The 21,469-nt window shown below is 34.0% G+C and overlaps 1 protein-coding gene across 1 annotated transcript in view; it reads right to left on the bottom strand.

The window, feature by feature from the left end:
* LOC121408872 overlaps nucleotides 1–21,469 on the bottom strand; it is a 120,577-nt gene that overhangs the window by 95,257 nt on the left and 3,851 nt on the right. The window contains exons 2-11 of the mRNA XM_041600560.1: nucleotides 10,073–10,310; nucleotides 9,206–9,276; nucleotides 8,258–8,371; nucleotides 7,736–7,852; nucleotides 6,265–6,378; nucleotides 5,007–5,129; nucleotides 3,336–3,461; nucleotides 2,248–2,370; nucleotides 726–857; nucleotides 29–142 (exon numbers count right to left, since the gene is read on the bottom strand). Of these exons, the coding sequence (XP_041456494.1) occupies nucleotides 29–142; nucleotides 726–857; nucleotides 2,248–2,370; nucleotides 3,336–3,461; nucleotides 5,007–5,129; nucleotides 6,265–6,378; nucleotides 7,736–7,852; nucleotides 8,258–8,371; nucleotides 9,206–9,276; nucleotides 10,073–10,310 (1,272 nt within the window). The remainder of the gene's footprint in view (nucleotides 1–28; nucleotides 143–725; nucleotides 858–2,247; nucleotides 2,371–3,335; nucleotides 3,462–5,006; nucleotides 5,130–6,264; nucleotides 6,379–7,735; nucleotides 7,853–8,257; nucleotides 8,372–9,205; nucleotides 9,277–10,072; nucleotides 10,311–21,469) is intronic.

Genomic DNA, 21,469 nt, shown 5'->3' with positions numbered 1-21,469 from the left:
AGGTTGAACACGCCAGGCAGGCACCTACCGAAACTTTCACATGTGATGCCTCCAAAACCAAATGGGCAGGCGCATGTGAAACTAACAGGCCAAGGCATGCAGGGTGCACCATTACGACATACGTTAGGAATACAATGAGCAGCTGAAGAGAAGATGTGAGATCACGTGATTAGTTTGTGGAATAAAAGAAGATGAGTGTTAGTGACATGATGGGAAAAAGGATAAAAGACTTCTATTAAGACTCACATATTACAAACATTCTTTAGACGATAAAACTGGTAAGTTATATGCATCTGTTTAAATGTTCGTGAATTAACTACAAGAGAAAATGCTGATGTAGATGTGAACTAAAGGAGAACTAGGAGGAATACAAATGACTTGGCATAAATTAGGCTGATCTTATGCAATAGCAATAACTCATTCATCAGTAGTTTATCGGTCTAAAATTAAATAACCATTACGTAACATCATTGGATGAACGTGGGATTTAAGATAAAACATAGATCGAAAAAAAAGTTTCAGTAAAACGCATAAAAAGATTTCCATAACATTCCTTTGTATCTTAATCAACACGCAATTTGTTAGGATGATTCCAGAACTGTTGATCGTAAAAAGACCTCTATAAATTTTACCAGTTTGCTCTCAGCCAATCAGATGCAATGATTTCAGTACTTTTTAAAATGTGATTGACAATTCATTTTATGAAATGCTTCCCTGTATCATACCAATGACACTGATTTCACAATGGGATCCAGTAAAGTCTATGGTGCAGAAGCATCTGTAAGTCAGGCCATCAATAGAAGACAAACAGGTGCCCGTGTTCACACACGGGTCAGATATACATGGATTCGGTTGTGCTAAAGGATGAAGACAAGTAGGTGTTATTATGAGATTAGACATTACAAGATACGGATACAGCAATTTAGTTGACTAGCTGACACATGAAGAGAAAAGAAGGTGATTGAAACAAGGAAGAATGCGATGAAAATGATAAGAGATGTGCGAGTATCTTAGTAGTCCAGATTGGACCTTGTTGTTTGGAAGTGCCCTTTCCCAAAAGCTAACATAGAGGGCACATGTCTCCCAATCTCTAATCAGCACCAATCTACTCATCTTGACTCCAGATGAGTAGATTGGTGCTGATTAGAGATTGGGAGACATGTGCCCTCTATGTTAGCTTTTGGGAAAGGGCACTTCCAAACAACAAGGTCCAATCTGGACTAGTAACTTAGTAGAGAAATGCTTTTTGTTTATGAACGACGGTAGTTTAGCATTCTGGTAACACAACGTTTGCTCCTGCGATAATTGCTCCGGGCTTAATTTCTTCTAAGATATAGGGTTAAGGTTAGGGTTGTAATAGGGTTTTATGTTAGGTTTAGGGTAGGGTAGGCCTATAGTGTTAAACCCAGGGTTGAAGTTGGTCATTCGATTAGTGTTTGAAATTTAGAATGGAGCTAAATTGTCGCTGGAGTAAATGTCATGGAACCCTATTCAACTGTCTAATCATACATGACTTACTTGTATGTGACATTGAGATTGCTGGTTCCATAACATTAATCTCAATACCACATACAATATGTATGATTAGACAATCGATAGTGGCGCTTTGTAATAAATCGATTGGATTGGATATGGAAATCTACGCAAAAGAAAAACTTATCACAGCGCTACCTTTTTTTAAATCGTATATATTGATACATGTGTTAAAGACTTGACATACAGCAATTATATTTTGGTTGTAAGCATAAGCCTAACAGGGCCTATCTGTTGATAACAAGATGTATCGTTTGTCTGATAATCATTTGTTTAGCATTATCCTAACTTTTTTTAATGATTTAGGAAAAACAATATAAATATTAGTAATCTATAACAGAAATCATCGAATATATTGCAAACCAGGATATTTTTTTCATTGAAGGATTTAATAAGAACCCTTTAGAGGAGGTCGGGCATCGTGTCCGTTCTCTTCAAAACGAATAAGGCGGAGCATTTAAGGACGTTGGCGTTTTTTTAACAGCACGGGTATTACTTTGACACTTCGAAAAGGTAAAGCATAACAAAGAACCATTTTTAAGAAACATAATATAAGCATGGTTAGGAAAATGAGAAATGAAGAGGACATGGGCAACCTGTACAATTTAGGCTTCTGAGAAATTAAAAAAATCCTGCAAAATCATCTCTTTTAAAAATGATTAATAAAGCAAGTGTGTTTTGCCAATTGGGAGGGTAAAAAATGGCTTGTCATACCAACTGCTGTCTGACAGATTTGTCCAATAAAATCAGAGGAACAGAGACAGAAGAAACTTGTCTGGTCGCCGCTGATTAGACATGAACCTCCATTTTGACAAGGGTTAGACGCACAAGGGGAGACTGGTAAAACAAACACATACATGTAGTAATAAAGGGGATATACAGACATTACAGGATGTGTCTTGATGACAAAGGTGATGAGCATAGTGTGCCTAATTCTCTACTAAAATGAATTATTTCTTCTCTTTGGTATAATACAAAGATAGACCTATCTTGATGTATTCAAAGTTTAATTCCCCATTTCTTGTTAATTGTTTATACAATAAACATATATGGAATTAAGATGCATTAGAAGACAGAAGTAAACAACAAATGGTGTTAAAGAAAAGAAAATACATGTACACATCGAAAACATACGTAAGAATGATGATTTCCCAATTTGTATTTTCTGAGTTTGGTCATCACGTACTTTAGTTTCGCAAGATTAGCTCAAATACATTGAAGTGTTAGAAACATGAAGCACGCTATTAGTGTAAAAAAATCAAACACATTACAAGAATACATCTTATGCCTCCGTAAAACCCCTGACTGAACCTACAGTTATTAATATCCCATGCACACAAGAGAGGTGATATCAATCCAGATGCTAGACCAAATGAATTTTACATAACGATATGAAGACAAATATTTTAGTCTGGTTTCTGTGTGTCATTAGTTCACGAGTGTGACTGAGACATCTGTGACTTAATGAAACGCGATGACAAGATCCTCAAATAGGGTCTGAGAACAATAGGAGATAAAATAGTACATGCAAGTCCCCAAAAAAAATTAAGTGCCGAATGCAAATCTCCTAGTTCATGACATTCATTAGACCTTCATTGCCAACTTTTTTCTTCATTAATCATAACTATTTTGTCTGATTAATATAATAAAAACCAGGAATACGGATTTCGGTAGGGCTCTTGTGCACAGATGACAATTGGGTCGGTATTTTTCTAATCGTTCTTAGACCCGAATTCTGGGAGGATGGCGTCATGTTTCGTTAATTACGTCATACATTGAAAAATCACGGGGCGGTTCCTCACCTGAAACTGCTGTCTCGCACCGAGTACCTTGAAAATCAGGAGGGCAAGCGCAGAAGAAAGCATTTCCTTGGTCCTGCTCAAAACATGTGCCTCCATTGATACACGGGTTTGAAGAACATGCTCCAGCTGTAGAATGAGAGTAGAAACGTTGAATGGAATGGGGTGTGTAGGACACGCCAACTCATGGAACATAAATATGTGCATGTATAGGCTATATAGAGACGTCGTTGATATTAAAAAAAATCTAAATCTAAAACCATTAACGGACGATAAAATTTTGTTTTAGAATCTTATTTTATAATAAATATTCACAAATATTAAAGAAACACAAAATGTATGTCAAGCGTACACTATCATAATACATGTACATACTTTACATTTTGAATTAGCTGGATTCGCCTCCATTTTATAAAGAAATAAAATATGCTTATCTTATTAGAGTAATTCTACAGCAGGATAAGGGCGATTGCACTTCTATGATTTTTAAGTAGTGGATAAGGGTGAAAGAGGGGGAGAAAACAGTAAGTAGGGTGCCAAGAAGATACTTCTGAACTTTATATTATGGCTCTATCATTCAATCGAGATAGAAATTACATAACTTTTTTTTATATTTTTGTCGTTTAAGAACACCAAGACGCCACTCCTTTTGCATATGCATTTTTTAAATTTCATATTGATATTTCAATTTCTTTTCAAATTATGAAAATTCTAAATAGCTTTCAACAATTCCAATAGAATATACATATTTGGTATATAAATACAAAATATAAAGAGGAATAGACACTTAGTGTTCTGGCAATAAAATTGTTCTAAGCTAACTGTATTTTTTTTCAAAATAATCTTATTACCGAAAAGTGAAGGGACAATTCCAAACTGACAGAACAAGAGATTCAATTCTAGATTACACTATTATATGTCCAACCAATTTGGGGCAGTATTTTACCCAAGGAAGCATATTGTCCAGTATAAGGTTTAAAACATAAGCAATAACTTTAGAATGGGCACATTGTCATCACACTGGAATTGGGTAGAAAATTTTACCTTCACAAGGGTAATTATATGTCCAACCAATTTGGGGCAGTATTTTACCCAAGGAAGCATATTGTCCAGTAAGGTTTAAAACATAAGCAATAACTTTAGAATGGGCACATTGTCATCACACTGGAATAATAAAATGCCTGAAAGAAATGCCCAATGTTGGTTGGACACATAATTACCCTCATGGAGCAATTTTTCCAAAAATATTTTAAAATGTAACAGAAATTACATTAGTCTTCAGTCATGGAATGTTTCGTAGTGAAATACCTTCGCATCGTTTGATTTTCATAACTGATAACGATTTCGGTCAATCGTTCTATTTATAAGATGGAGTCTTGATCTGAATGTGAATCAGTGTTCAATATCCCGGTCTTCATCAACGATTTAATTCATTTCTTCCAATTCAATATTCAGAGGGCTCACAAATTTCCCTCGTTGATGTACAGGGAAACAGTTTTAATCATTCAAGCAATAGGAGCAATTACTCCTACTGAAAGATGTATAAAGTTGAAAGGTCAATATGGTCATACGACAATAAAAAAATGAACTAGGCCTACTATTATTGGTACTATTTAAGGTAAACACGTACACTCTCTCCTATACATCCCAACATCTATTTGTATGTTACTTTACCTGTTGAAGTTTCACACGTCGTACCCTCGTAGCCTTCAGGACATTGGCAGAAGAAGCCATTGCCAGATGAATTTTCGAGGCATGTAGCTCCATTAAGACACGGGTTTGAAGAACAAGCAGCAACTAGAAAAGAATAACACATTAAAATCAGTTGTGATAAAAAAAAGTATGCTCTGAAGAATGTGTTTGCATATTAAGCTGGAAATGGATCACGACCGCTCATTCTTTTGGGGAAAACTAACTCTTTGTAATATGACTTAAGATAATATTGTTGCACTTGTGATTATACTGTAGCTAATGTAATAATATCTAAATGAATTAGAAGCGTGGTCATTTAAACTTGGTTTGCGTATAATTTTTTTTCATTATCACTTTAATTTACAATTTCTTTCCTTTCATTACTATTATCATCATCATTGCTACAATGATTTCATTGCCCTTATTATTGATTATCATTATTATTATCACTGATGGTAATAAAAATACTTCAGTGATAATAATATTGATCATTATCATTATTATCACTGAAGTAGTTTTATTACTATCGTACCTTATTATTTAGAAAAATAAAAAGAAAAGTGACGCATAAAATGTGATCTATTGCATCATGTACATACATCATGAATACATCGACAGTGCATGCAGTAAACTGATTTTGATGCAACTATAATACTGTATATGGTGTAATTTCTAAAGGCGTCTTGTAAACAAATGTTTAAGCGATATTGTGCAAGTATGATTACTATCTACAATTTTTCTAGCACTAGGTCTCATTGTATTTACATTACTGCATTTTCCAATACAGAACACACAAATCATTCCTCCGAAACCATGCAAATCTTTTATACATCCATGCAGATCTTACCTGATATTCTTAACGACTGTTTGCTCGCAAACCAATGTTTAATAATTACGATAAAGAACAGCAGTAACAAAATGTCTTAAGTATTCCCTGTAAAGCAGGTGTTAGTGATCAATTGTAGAATGCATTTATTTCGAATTTTGAAATACAGAAGGGATGTAAGAGGCATTTAAGTGATATAATTAGTATACTAAACGACAATGATTACTTTGCACGAGTAAAACGTACTGTTGAATTTATGGTAAAAAAAACAGAAACTGGCAATGCATCCGCGAAGTTCTTGGAGCTGTAGAGGGGCAAAATACTTCCAATGGTTAGTGATATTAGATATGTGAAAGAGATTAATAATATAATTAAAGTTGATTAAGGGTCACAGGCCATGACTGTAATACCTACCAGGTATTTGACACCGTTGCCCGACATATCCATTGATACAAACACATTCGAATGATGTACTGGTAATCGGCAAGCAAGTGCCTCCGTTAAAGCATTGGTTAGTTATGCATGCCCCTGATGTTGTTAGATGCACGTGATGAATCGGTGAAAGTTATCAAACAGATGAAGATGAAAGAGGATGTATCAATAGTGTGAGGCGGGAATGAAGAGTGAAAAAAGTTTGCATTAAATGAGTGGCAATGGTGAAACGGATGTGATGATGTGACGTGCAGAAAAACAATATGGTACTTCCATAGCAGTGATAATACTACATTTACCAACATATATATTTTACACATGTTAGAATTTGTTTGCCTTAATATAACGAGCTTCAAAACTGTATTGAAAATGAAACGGATAGAGGATGCCAAAGTTTTTTAACATAAGCATGGTTAGCGCTCGATCGAAATAGTTTCATTCATTTTTATTTCATTCATAGAAAAATAAAAACCAAGTAAATACAATCATAGCAAGGGAAGAAATATTTTGGAAAGATACGCTTAGCTGTGGGTCCTATGAAAAAGGCAAAATGAAATGTTTTATTTATATGTGATTTTATCCTAATTCATGATGGCAAATGTAAAGCATTTGCATTTCAAAGGATCTGCATTTCTGATAACCTACTGTACTATCTCAGAAATATCTTAAAATGCACATCAACTACAGTTGAAAAATTATACGCCTCTTTGGTATTATCCAAAAGCATTAAAGCTCGACACTCTCATCTTCTTTGAAAAAATACGAGCCTTGTAAAATAAATTAAGGTTCAAGAAGCATTTTAACACCATTTTATGTTTCCATGCTTTATTCATAGATATCTAATAGCAAAGAACTTTTCATAAATAATCAGTGTCGACATCCATGTAGCGTCAATACAAATACAACAGGTTTCCAAGAAAAAAAAAACTTAAGTGCAATTCAAATTCACTTTTGTGTATTTAATGAATATAATTCTGAATATGTACAAAGCACTAAAATGCCCCATCGCAGTGAAAATATGTTAAAAACTGATATATTCATGTATTATAGTAATCTGAAATGCTCGGGCGATTAATGTATACCCCACTCTATATACCCAACACATCAGATATATGCGCACTTTTCATCGTCTTCTCTACGAAATGGAGTGAACGAAATGTCTTCAGGAATGCACATACCATTACACTGTCAGTAGCTATTCTATGAAGTCGAGAAAGTGCAGCATACAGCAATTACGATTTATGTGAATAGTTCGCTAATTTTTATTTGAACATTATGACATTAGTAGGGGGTGGTTCCAGCATTTTTCTTTGAAATCAAACTTTACTTCAAAAGAGAGCAATTGATTCTAGGGCAATAACTGGACGCAGCGCAAGCCTTACAAAATAATGATGTCAACATTGAGTCGTCAACGACTGTCGACAAGTCTATACACTACAACATGAATTAGTACCTGCTAAAATTTCACAATTTGCTCCAACATAACCTGCTTGACAGGAACAGGAGTATGTGAGCTGACCAGTTACGAGGCAAATCCCACTATTCCGGCAAGGGTTTGGAGTACATACACCTACAGAATGAACATGGTTTAATGTTAGAATGTTAATTTATCGATATTTAGCAGATGTAAGTTATGATGAATATATGAGTAATGTCTTGAATCTTGATAGTTGTCGAAGCTAATTCAAAGACTTATATACATGAAGCTGGTTAATGGGCCCGGTTAATGGGTTTAACTATTAGTTATTTTACTAATTATGTTAAAGTAAAAATGAGACAGGCATTGACTCAATAATTTCCATCAATCTTCTTTCCCTTATCGTAATTAATCTACAATGATAGGCATTTCATAAGTAAATAAATGGAAAACTTGGAAAAAAGAACCATTTTGGGGATTCATCATAATTATAAGATAGACAGCATGGCCCAAAGCATAAGAAACCAAAACCTCGCTAAATCTCGTCAAAAACGTTACCTCCTTCGGAGCATAGAGGCCCCGAGAAGCCCGACGTGCATAAACATCGGAAGCTGGAAGGTGCAGTCACTTGACATGTACCACCATTTTGACATAGGTTGTTTGCACACGGGCCTGGTAGAGTTTGTTAGGAGAAAGGTGGTTGGTCAGATTAGAAATCAGAATTCATAATGAAAAATTAAAAGAAATGATTGTTTTCTAAAAATATATTTCCGACAACTCATGCCAAGTTTGATATTTTTTCAATACATCCCTTGCATTAAATGCTGCATGGTTGTCATGATATTGATACTGTTATTCACAAGCATGCATCTTTGGCTAATTTTACCTTGATCACGCAGTGTAAGAGAAATGAGACACACTTAGAGATCTATAAAAGCTACAACTCTGATATTGAATTTTAATTGTATTGTGAGGAATAAGGTTAATAACGGAGATTGTGATGAGATATAGATTGAATGACGTGATTTTACATGAACGTGCAATTACATAACAAGTGTAATGTTATTTGTGATGGATGACCAGATTGCAAGATTGAAAAAAGATTTCATATTCATTTCTCTCTCATTTTCTCTGTCGGTACCGTCCCATGTAATCCAGACTTCTCTTTGTCATTATGCACCCCCCCCCCCCTCTTTCTCTCCCCCCTCTCTCTCTCTCTCTTAATCTTCAACTCTTTTCTTCCTGAATGCACATGTATCTCTCATTGCAACTAAATTTATTTCAATACCAACTTTTGTATTAACTCACAATCTATGCTACGTTACATATTAATTTAGTAAACAAAGTTTGATTATTTTTATCAGAACATCCAAATATATTTGGGTGTCTGAACTATACTATCTAACAGTGTTTATTTTTAATTGTTAAATTTGCTATAATAATATTGTCAACGAACATTGACATGATTAAAGCATTCAAAATATAAATGATTTTCACCGGTCTTACCTTGCAAGAGAGAGACTGAAGATGATTGTATATCGACATAATATTGAGTCTGCACAATAACAACCGTTGCGCTAAAGGGGTGAAGTAGGAAAATACGAGTTTTTAAAAACTGTACACTGCAATTTCGGAGAGTGTGATATAATATCCAAGGTAACCATTCGCAAAAAACACAATAGGTTATGAGTATAGGTAAGCCTAATACATTTACAAGTATAACTACAATTACAAGTACAAGTTATCTGAATATGATCTAATTGTTATATCTATATTTTCTATTGTCATGTTTTGCACCCCGATTGAAACCGTGCTCTATCCTGGAGTTTTGATACTGTACGACTCTGATTAGATCCAGTTGTTTTGATTGTTGGACGGCTAAAACTTTTCGCGATCAGATCAGAAAGACTAATACTAACGGAACACGCGATAGTGGGAACGAAGTACTAGCTACATGATAATATCTAAGATCATTCCCTGCAATATAGTAGGTAATTTTGTCGCTTAAAGTGCTGCCAGTGCGCTTCCATAAGAGCAGAAAACGCAGCTTGGCGCAATAAAAATATATTATAGCATTATAACATTGAATGTTGTAATTACTACGTCTCTAATTATGTCTCTACGTAATAATTACAATGTTTCTATATCATGTCGCTTTATGATAAAAACATGTTTCTAAAATAATGTCTCTATACCATGTCTCTATACGTGTTTGATATATCTCTAGATTATGTCTCTACAGTAATGTCTTTATATCATGTCTATATATGAAATAATTTTCTTTTTATAATATAAGAAGAATGTAAGATAATTAACACTAATATATAATGTTTCGTATTTTTATTCAAACATATATGCATTACGCAGACTTACTGAAATGTGATGGATCCAAGTGCTGTAGTCTGTGGTGCTATCCACGTGAATATCTGAGGAAGAACCTTGTTATTATTACTCGTGTGTGTAATAGAATCACCGTTACTGGAACAAGACCTGGTCTGAAAATCCGATGATAGGTCGGAGGTAGACCAGGAACCAACGATAGCACCAGATGACGTCCTGGCCTGGAGAAGGATGCCTCGGTATTGACTCGAGTCTTGAGCTTGAAGTTGCACTGCAGGAGACACACGGAAAGTACATATGATTGTCATGATCACTGTGTGACTTGTAATAATAATAATATGGTCCATTTATATAGCACAGCTATATACTCTACTGCGCTTAATACTTGGTATGATATTATCATAATAATAATTTTCTTATCATTTTATATCAATGCGTTAACTCGATCGTAAGTGCACATTAATATAATTTTTAATACCACAATATCTTGTCATCCACGAACAATGTCAAACATTAGGATAGATGTTTCTATTTTTGTACTTAAGGAGATGTGGGTTAGGGAGCAGAGTTACAGGACTTTAATGTCACCCCCCCCCCTTCTGTTTGGCTTTCAGAAAATGTTTGCCCTTTCAGCGCGGCGAGGTTTGTCAGGTGCATTACCATGATTACTGCCATCGAGTCGTTCTTGTCTTCCTATGATCCAATAGACAAAGTTCATCTAGCGATACACGTACAAGGATGCACAGCCCTCTGATAGGTTTTCCATTTTTTTGGAAAACCATTTTGACATTTTTTTTTCTCTCTTTAGTAATATCATATATCTTCCCGAACATGATGATTTATGTTGCTCCAGAAAAATTGGACCAGCACCATAGTTAACATATCGTTTTCTTTCTTTTTCCCTGCTAAACTTTCCCCTCAACACATGAGTATAATTGGAAGATCAGTGAATTCATCATTAACTTTTCGTTATATAACCGAAACCTCTATCTTTCACAAGTTTCATAATTGATAGGACCAGTAACCACAATAATGTAGTAATTACTACAGACAATGTCTCTTTGCATGCCTTTTTAAAACGTTTCCAATTTCCAGATATTAATTTCATCACCTTGCCGATGATGCAAAATACTTAGAATAATATTACTAACCACCGGTGTGAAATTGTAAATGCAAGCTCCTTGGTAAACTTAATGCTTTTAAATCTGATTCTCATTATTTATGTTTTTGCTCACTTATCTTTAGGCAACATAATCTTAAGAACGTACATTTTGAGTGCACCATGGACAGCTATATACATGTAAGTCTATTTTGGACACTTGAATAGAAATACGTACATGTATATTGTAAAGTACATAAATGTTTCTTAAAATGTATTGTTTTAAATTCAGTGTATGTTTACACTGAGCATACATAATGAGCATTAATTAACCTATCTTGTCTCGCTCAATGGTAAATGTACATCTACAGATGATTGTCTTTTTAGTGGCCAGTCATACTTTCCTTTCTTACGACATGAGTATATATTGCCGGTTTCAGGGCCACAATATAAATAGATGTGTCATTACTTGAAAATAAAGGAACCAACTGCGTAAACTACATGTCACTTTAGTGAATATAACACCTCTGCTAGTGTGAAAATAGAGACAAAATATTTCCATATTGTTCGATGTATTTTAATAACCTTCAGTGGTTAAATACGTAACTGGATGTTTCTATAAGAGTTCGTAAGTTGAAATTTCAATACTTAATTGAAAGTTAATTTCTAGAGTTCGATTGTGGTCCTCTAACCATACACTTTTTTACGTCTGCACGGTTTCGCGTTGACTAGAGCCAGTCATCACTAACAGCTGTGTTTGTATGACACTATAATTCAATTGGGTTCTTAGTATTTGTTCAATCGGTAAACAATAATTTCTCCTGAATAGTCGTTAATGAATTTAAGAAGAATCTCAATTGATACATTTCTGTACGCTATTAATTTTCACTAAGAGTTACATTATTCGGTTAACCTTTTTTATTATCACTCTTACCCCCTCTCTAGTCCCTGTCCCTCTCGATCTATGTACAAATGTATATTCATTTTCAATCCCCTCCTTTTATCCCCTCCCTCCAACCCCTTCTCTCTCTATACCTTTCCCTCACACAAAAAAATGAAATGTTAAATCAACATTTGAAATATTGGGGGAGTGTCAACTTTTTCTCAATGATTCATTTACCACTTAAAATGGTCCGACCCAACACTTAAAATGTTGGATTCGGGTTTATGAATGGTTGGAATGTAACATTTGGAAAAGGGCGTCTCTCCTCCAACCTTTCAAATATTGATTTAACATTTTCATTTTTTTATAGAGTTCTCTTTTTTCTATCTCCGTCCGTTCATCACTTGCCTTTTCTCTCTTATTATCCACCCCTCCGCAGCCATGTCTCTGATTCTCTAGTTACAAAAATGTCTTATCAAAAGTCGATTAACGACCTTACTCAAATCCCACTTAATTGACTTCATTGTTAAATTCATTGTTCTAATAAGACCTTTACAGTAATGCCACAAGCACTTTCTTGAATGCTTTCTATCAAAAGTCTTTCAACCTTTATCATAACTAAATAAGAATTTGAATTGTTGCAATGCCCTATTGTTCATAAAATAAGTTATGAAAAGACAAACAAAAAACACACTGAAGTGGAACCTTAACGAGTTATACTGGGCATACCACTACACCTTCATAGCCTTGATAGAGATGAGGGAGTTGGTACACACCCTTATGGTAAGTACGTGCTTCGGGAAATAATGTTTACTATTGCATTGCATAATTGCGACCACAATAATAGTACGGGGTGAGGCTCTTATCGCCAATAATGCATAAAATATTTGACTTCCAATTACAGGTTTTATAAACCAACAATTTTCCAGACATACAAATGCTTGTCAAACTTTCAGTTCAAGATGACAAAGATGGGGCGTGATTGTATTATTATTTTAATCTTTTAACTTAAATTCCACAAATTATGTGTTCTTGTATCATATACTTAGGATTTGTTAAAATGTGACAACTAGGAATGCTTTCCAACTGTTTTTACAAAACGGACTATAAATATATGTAGAGAAAAGGCTAAATGTGTGAAGGTTCCTCTGTTAGGCACCATTACTAGGCACAGGGAATTCCGTGAATGTACCCTGAATTGACGACACATTTGAAAAGTACAATTTGGGGGCAGAATGAAAAGAAATCGCTAGCTCGACGAGCTTTTAATTCCCTGATTTGAGCCCCCTTCCGTTACTACGGTCTATGAATTCTTGATGTTATGCTTCACATTATATGTGTCATAAATTCATTGTATTGAATATAGGAAAACTCCATTGACCTGGCTCTAATTCAATGAAAAAGACAAAATGACCCGTTACCTGAAGATTATTTCATTATCATAACAGAACCGGGTCTTGTTCATTCTTAATACTTAATCAAAGCGAAATGGGGGACAATGAATGCGGACTATAAATCACCGTATGAATAATTTGAGCTCTTTATACAGGTTTGTTATCTCTGGAATACTGTGTGTGTGAAAGGTCGTAGAACAATTGCCATCATAGCGCTTTCCAACGATTCTACTTGTATTCGAATCTTGATTAATCTACTACTAACCAAGATTAACAATATGATTACTGTAAAATCGCATTGATAGAAAGCGGCAGTAAAATACATAAAGGGGTGATATTAACTTCTGCCTTGTGGAAGATATTTGAACATAGTAATATTCCTGGCAAATACACAGAGTGGGAAAACAAAGTGACTTTCTTTCCGATTTAATCACCTCTTTGAATAACTCATTTATAACTAATAAAATTTTGTTAACTTTTATTTTATCAAATATATTATCAGATATCGTTGATAAATGTATATATGCATATCTGTGTATTTTATCTTTTGTTATTGTGATGTAGGCTACAGATGGTTGAGTACACACCAAGACGACTTCATCAAATAATTGAGATGGCGACTTTGATTCATTCCAGTCAAAAAGCAACCAGTAAATCAAATAAGTGCAAACTATACGCGCAGATATCTAAAATGCAAGTGGTGTGAGACCAAACTAATATTGACTGTCCGTAATGCATTGATTCGACTAATCGAAAGTGTGTGTGTGTCTATGAGCGTAACATGCTATCGCCTTGGTTTCCATGGTTTGTCTCCAGTTGACGTTCAGACAACAAAAATTATTTCGTATAGTTGATTTCCCCTCAACAGAATACCGTGGAGCATCTCCTTAAGTAGCGAATGCAACCCTGAGAAGAACGGTATCATTTTACAAACTTGCGAAAGCTTTATAAAACAAAGATCCTCACCCTCTCAACTGGAGCGAGCCCCCACTGTATTCACTACTCGGTTTGTCATTTTTCAGCCTTTACATGAGATGTTTACCCTCCTACGTCTGAACCAACTTTTAGTAGATACATGAATTGCATGAAAAACAATAGTCTGAACAGGCCATGCGGCGTGTTTGCATACAGGTTAGCCAAATCTACCATTCTGTATATATAAATACTTACTGTGGAGGGGGAGTTGATCAGCGAAAGCGAAATAATCTCTTTCAGCTGGTGAAAATGATACCACACTCAGTATCCAACGATAAATTCAAGAAATACCAAATACCTTAACCCAGAGATAATAATTTCTAAATGTTGACAATCATGGTGATGGTGAAGATGATGATGAAAATAATAATAAAGAAAATGATATTGTTTCATCATAAAAGGTAAAGTCCACTCCAACGAAAAGTTGATTTGCATAAAAAAGCAAAATCAAACAAGCATAACACTGAAAATTTCGTCAAAATCGGGTGTAAAATAATATGCAAATGAGAGCGTTTATGATGTCTCCTTCTCACTATTTTTTTTTCGTTTTTCAATGTTTTAATTATATAATATTTCATTTTATAGATTTTACAATAATAAGGTCTTTCTTGTTTAAATCACAAAATGTTACTACAATGATAATTACACATGTTCACGTAGGAATAAAACTTCAGTTTCTTATGACAAGGAGAAAATTAGAATCTTTCATATTTCTTGTAATGAAATACAAAATAAATAGTGAGTTGATGATGCCATCGGTCTCCTCATATGCATACTGACCAGGACGTAAATATAGCTATTTTGTTAAATTAAACAAAATTTTAAAAGGTCACTTTCTTATGCTTATCTTACATCAGATTTCGATGAAATTTTCAGTGTTATGCTTGTTTTTTCTCTCTTTTCATTGTCTTTGTCCTTTAACATTTCAATTAGTATTATCATAATTGCGATATTCCGCTTTTGCCAAATGGATTGCGTATGAAAATTTAACTGAGATACATGTAGTTAGAGAGTGTTCTACGATATTAAATATGATAAAATCGATGGCTTGTCGGACATTGAACGCAACTTAAAGTACTTCGAACGAATTCCAAGTAACAAGAGACACGTTGATCCATTTCGATATCATAACATGCGTTTCTATAGCAACGTGTAAATAATCATCTGTGATACACAATTTCATCCACATTACACTCATCCTATATATCTCTAGTGTGGTCATAATTTCTGACAGAAATTACGTAATTACTGGAAGCATAATTATGAGTTAACATGTAGGCCGTCAGATTGTAGTGTGCTGGCGCAACATTGTATTGTCTTGGTAAATTGATACGTGGAGGTACCTCCATGATTGGTAATTACAATGTACGTGTCTTGAAAGTAGTGTGTATGCCTAACCTTCTTCAGTAGATTTGGAATTTATTGCACTACAACAGAGGTATCAAATCGAAATTAGTAGTAGTAGTAGTACATGTACATTCGAATCAATTCGCCTGTTGTCATGCAGAGCTATATAAAAAAAAATCTCCTTTTCAATTGTGAAAAGAAACCTTAGCACATAGACTATTAACAATTACGAAATCTGTTTTTATTTCTCAGCAGGGTCTATTCATGTTTAAAAGAGAATTATCATTTAACATGATTAAAATAGAATTATAAAGGTCAGTATTTGCTATATAGGGTTTGATAATTGAATGAACACCATGCTTCCAAATGCTTGACACACCTTCGATCATTACAATTACATTTGCTGAAAATGAAGGTTCAAATTTTTCAATTAATCACACGCCATTAAGTCACACAATTTGTCATGAGAGAAATGAAGGTGCATTGTTTGTATAAAAACCAGCCAATCAACTATTTTGAAAGGTTTTTAAGTGATTAAGAGATATAAAGGATTAATTAAAATTGTTTGGAGTGATTCTAAAAACAGATGTAGACACGATTCTCTATATTCATAAATAAAAAAAAAAGAATGTTATCGTTTGCTGCTTTGAAAACGGAAGGATGTGTACCAAACATGTAGAAATACGTGTGACTAGTTTTGTAATGTAATCCATTCCATCAATGGACTGGTCTCAGGTTGAAAATAAATTGTTTTTCCCTATTCACATATGCCTGAATGGGTGCTATTTTGTCCTAAAGCTTTGGCAAGCAAAAAAAGTCAACACTCCGAAATGAGAACGAATAAGAACTTTGGGTGCGCACCATGAGAAGGTTACATGGCAAACTGCAAAACTTTTATAACGTTAACGCAGACAAAATGCAAACTAGCGCTCGGCTACGCTCGGCTACATGCAAGGCTTTAAAATATGGTACTAAAATCCATAATAGCATAAAGTAAACCATAACCGCATGTAAGAAATAAGAAGCCTTTAGTCTATTTCCCTTTATGTCATTTGTGTGGTTTAAAGGTAGCGCAGGGGCATCTCATGGTCATATTCGAACAAAAATCAATGTTACATAGCAAATTCAATAACCGCGCCATGTATAAAGGAAATCCAAAATGCATAAATAAAAGGACCTTTCTGGCATTACGTTTTTCACGTTGCTTATTCGTGACTTACATGAAGATGGTTTCAATTAATGATATTTATTTTTTTTACTTTTAGCTTTGATATGTCTGTAAATTCATGGTACTGTGAACATATACAGGACAATATTAGTATATGACACGCCCTGCAATACTGAAGGAGCTACGATGACGTAATCACATCGAGAATTTCGATTCTTTGAATAGGTCATTCTGCTGACAACAAAGACGGGCATATTTTGAAGGAAACGTTTATTCACTCCTTGAATAAGCGGATTTAAAACCAGTTGGATATCCAAGGATTTACCTGAATTGAGTCAGGACTGCGTTTTACATTATGTCTACATAGGACAATTATTATTATGTGATAATGCTAATGTATATAGCATTCATAAGTAATTCCACCTGCATGTGTTTTCATCACAGAGATTTATCAACGCAAGAAACATGTTTTAACACTTCTTCTATTTCAACAACAATAGTTATCACCATAGATAGAGGGAATAAGCAGGTTAAATGTTACGATAGTTATACATGAACTGACATAGCAATATATGTATCATTTAACCATGATTCCATACATGACAAAGAGGATGTACAGTATGAGCGATTCACGAAACGAAAACCGAATACAAAAGAAAATCACGTCTTAGTGAAAAGGTATGATAGGAACATTTTTATATTTCTTCATTGACAGCACACTCCTATTCACAAGGGGGGGGGGTAAGGAAAATGAAAATTATATATTTGGTTTATGTGCGGGCCTTGAATGGGCCAACAGATTTCCATAGAGAGTTTAATCGTTCGCCCTTTGATATTTAATTATCAATGATGATGTGATGCAATTTCAACTTCAAGTCCAATGAATTAACGGTAATGTGCTTGAAAAGATTTCTTTTCGTTCATTAGTCGATTGACAGGTTAATATAATAATTCAAAGGACCTTCAGTTAAGTCCTTTTCCATTTTTAAATAGCAGGTTTTATCAAGAAATCTGGTCTTATAATCATAATCGGAAATTGCGATATGTGTGCATGGTTTGAAAGAGAATAATTTAGAGTATGTGAAGTTTTCCACAATGTCGTAACTCGTTATCATTATAATTGTGTGTGTATGTGAATACATACATATACATGTATATACAAATGTATGCAAATTAAAAATAAACATAAAAAAATACAGGGAGCTCATTTTCACGACTCCGTGCGAAAATGAGCATTTTCTTCTTTTTGAAGAAAAAAAATACTCGTTGGTGACTGTGTACGGTTGGATATCCGTTTGTTTTTAACAATGAGCCACATTGCTACTTAAATAAAAACATGGAAAAGGTGAAGTTTGTTGCTATTGTTTCAGCTGCTAAGCGGATCAATATTATACCGTCTGGTCACGAGGCGTTTCACTCATTCCTGTGAAAATTTACAGTTCGCGGAAATATGAATAGTCCCTTCCCTCTTTCATAAAATTTCAACTTCATTTCTAAAAATTCATTTCTATTTGGTAGAATCTAGGACGAATGATAGAAGTATAAATTAGTATTAAATATTTTTCATCACATCCCTGGTCCAATCAAGAGTTTTAAAAGAAACAATCGTATTTTCATGAATGATGATGATGGTGATGACAAAAAAATCCCATCGAAAAACTAACCACTCAATAAAAAGTTTTACTAGAGATTAAAAATCTAAACAATATAGAACATTTTCACTCAGTGCCTTTGCTGATGGAATTGTGACATAATACCGCAAAAAGCAATATATTTCTCAAAATTTCGCCAGGTTGTAAGTCAATATATATTTTTAAAGGTAAAGGCCAAATGCAATAAAAATGATTCCGAATGGCAAATTACATAAATTCAGCGAAGACTTGTAATGAGAATAGAAAGATAGGACTAGCTTTTATGTCACATTCATAAATTGTCATTGCGCAATTTGTTACCAGATTTAAGAAATCTGATTCATTTGCAGGTTCATTTGTCGCAAAACGAAAACTAAGAAGACCCATAATTGGTATGACTCCACCCTAAAATGAATTAGGTTGGTAAATATAATGAATCCAATGACAACTGTTGGCTAAACAGAATTGCATTTAAAGTGAATTTATTTTAAAAGAAAAAGATTACTTATGAAATTACTTATTAAACAAATCAATTTCTGAAAGCTTCAACTTTCATGCAAGTAAAAGAAAAAATCAGGGTCCCGTCTTACAAAGAGTTTCGATTGATCCGATCAACCTAAACTATGCGGAAACCCAACAATGCAAGAAATTTTCTCCAGGAAATTTAAACAATGTCATTCGCCAAAAAAATAGCACACTGAATTTTTAAGAAAACGATGAAGACTTAATATATCAATAATTTATTTTGAACAAACATGACATGCTGATGTTACTGCCTTTCAGTGGTTGTAATTGATCGGATCAATCGTAAATCTTTGTAAGACGGGGCCAGGGGACATACAGTTTTAGGTCCTTTTCAGAGATCACAGGATTAAAAACCAATCTCATTATAGCACATCGTCTTGGATTATGTGCATGGCTTCTTAACATAAATCTTAACGATTAATTGTACAGACATGTATGGATTGGTGCAATTAATCGTTAGAATTAATCAGTCATGCCATCAATCGCTACGTTTTGTAAAACGTAGACCTATCATGCCTATGGATCAAGTAAATTGTACGCTATAACCATGGGAAATAATTACATGCACGAATGAAATGACAGTGTGATGTGAAAATCTAACCAGCCTCTTCAAACATCACTTGTCACTTAAATGTGATATACGTGATTGGTTTTATTAAAAGGAATCTAACTATAAATGGAAAAGTTCCTTGTGTGATATACATTTATATTTTAACTGCACAGGCTGATACCGGAGTTTTCGATAGGGGCAAAATCACCAAAAGAGAGTTTCTTTTTTCTTTCATCCAAATAGAGGTAACGAAGCATATATAGATTGACGCTCCAATTCACCCCTTTCGATGATTCCAAGTATGTTATTTTCTCATCTCATCTCCTCCCCTTTCTTTTCTTCTTCTTCTTGATGTTTTGATCACTTGCAGATTCATAAGGGGTTGTGGCACTATATGCGCCTGTAGCGAAGCTAACTGTATTTGTGTATTATAAAGGCATTTCAAATAGTGAAAGGCAAAATTTAAACACATGTAGGTTTGAGTATAGAGACAAAAGAGAGGAATTGATCGGGGTAATTCTGATAAAATTCATTATGTTATCAATATAATTACAATTATAATGTCGGTGGTAGCAGTAGTAATATCAGAAGTAGTAATAGTAGAAGTAGTAGTAGTAGTAGTAGTAGTAGTAGTAGTGATAAGTGTTAGTAGTAGTAGTGGTAAGTGGTAGTAGTGGTACTACTACTAGTAGTAGTAGTGGTAGTAGTAGTAGTAGTTGTTGTTGTTGTGGTAAGTGGTAGTAGTGGTAGTACTGTAGTAGTACTACTACTACTACTACTACTACTACTAGTAGTAGTAGTAATAGTAGTAGTAGTAGTAGTAGTAGTAGTGATAAGTGTTGTTAGTAGTAGTAGTAGTAGTAGTAGTAGAAGTAGTAGTAGTAGTAGTAGTAGTAGTAGTAGTAGTAGTAGTAGTAGTAGTAGTAGTAGTAGTAGTAGTAGTAGTAGAGTACATCCCTTTAATACAGTATTGTCGTACGTATATACAAATACTTAGTAGTTGTAAATTAAGCAGTCAAACATTAGAGATACTGAATGATTAATCTGAATAAGACTTTGTAGTGAATTAACGATTCATTTCCATTACACTAAAAATAAGTCAAAATTTGCGTTTTATCCATTATCCATTATATATATATATATATATATATATATATATATATATATATATATATATCCCCTGTGAACCAATTTTGGTTTACCTTCGTTTATCCTTAACTTACCCCCCTCCCCCATATATCAGCCGTGAAAATTTTGCACGATAGTAGGGAAAGACATAATCTACGCCGTTGCATAGGTAAATTGCAAAAAAAAATAATGTAATCATACTTTTTACTCTAATTCACTAAATAAGGCTCCTAGAAAACTAATTTGTGGTGAAAATATTCTTTACGGGATTCCTGCAAATGAAAACTGCAAAGGAAAAAATCTTATGTATTTTATTGTTTTTTATTTCTTATATCTTTCTTTGTTTTTATTTTTTTAATCTTTTAAAAGAAATTCGACGGGTATTATTTCAGTTATAGAATAGCATCAAATTGAATACAGTTTTAATAAAAAATGAGAAAAATCACTCATTAATGAATTTTAGATGAAATAGATATTGTATTGACTTTGTACATGATATACAGTGTGTATCAAAAAAAAGTTTACACTTTGAAAAAGCCCTGGGAATTAAAAAATATACAACATGTGGGTAATTTTTACACATATTATCTTGGGTGTGGGTCTCACCTATCCAATGAAAGTAAAAGCTTTGACAGAATGTTACACTTGAGTGAGCACTGTTCATTTTTGTAAAGCTCGCAGAAATCTGTTTGCGCAGAAATGCTCGTTTTCACGCTGTGTCAAGGGGAAA

The sequence above is a fragment of the Lytechinus variegatus genome, chromosome 2, assembly GCF_018143015.1.
Source record: "Lytechinus variegatus isolate NC3 chromosome 2, Lvar_3.0, whole genome shotgun sequence".
NCBI lineage: Eukaryota > Metazoa > Echinodermata > Echinoidea > Temnopleuroida > Toxopneustidae > Lytechinus > Lytechinus variegatus.
This window is presented reverse-complemented; position numbering and strand designations above follow the sequence as displayed.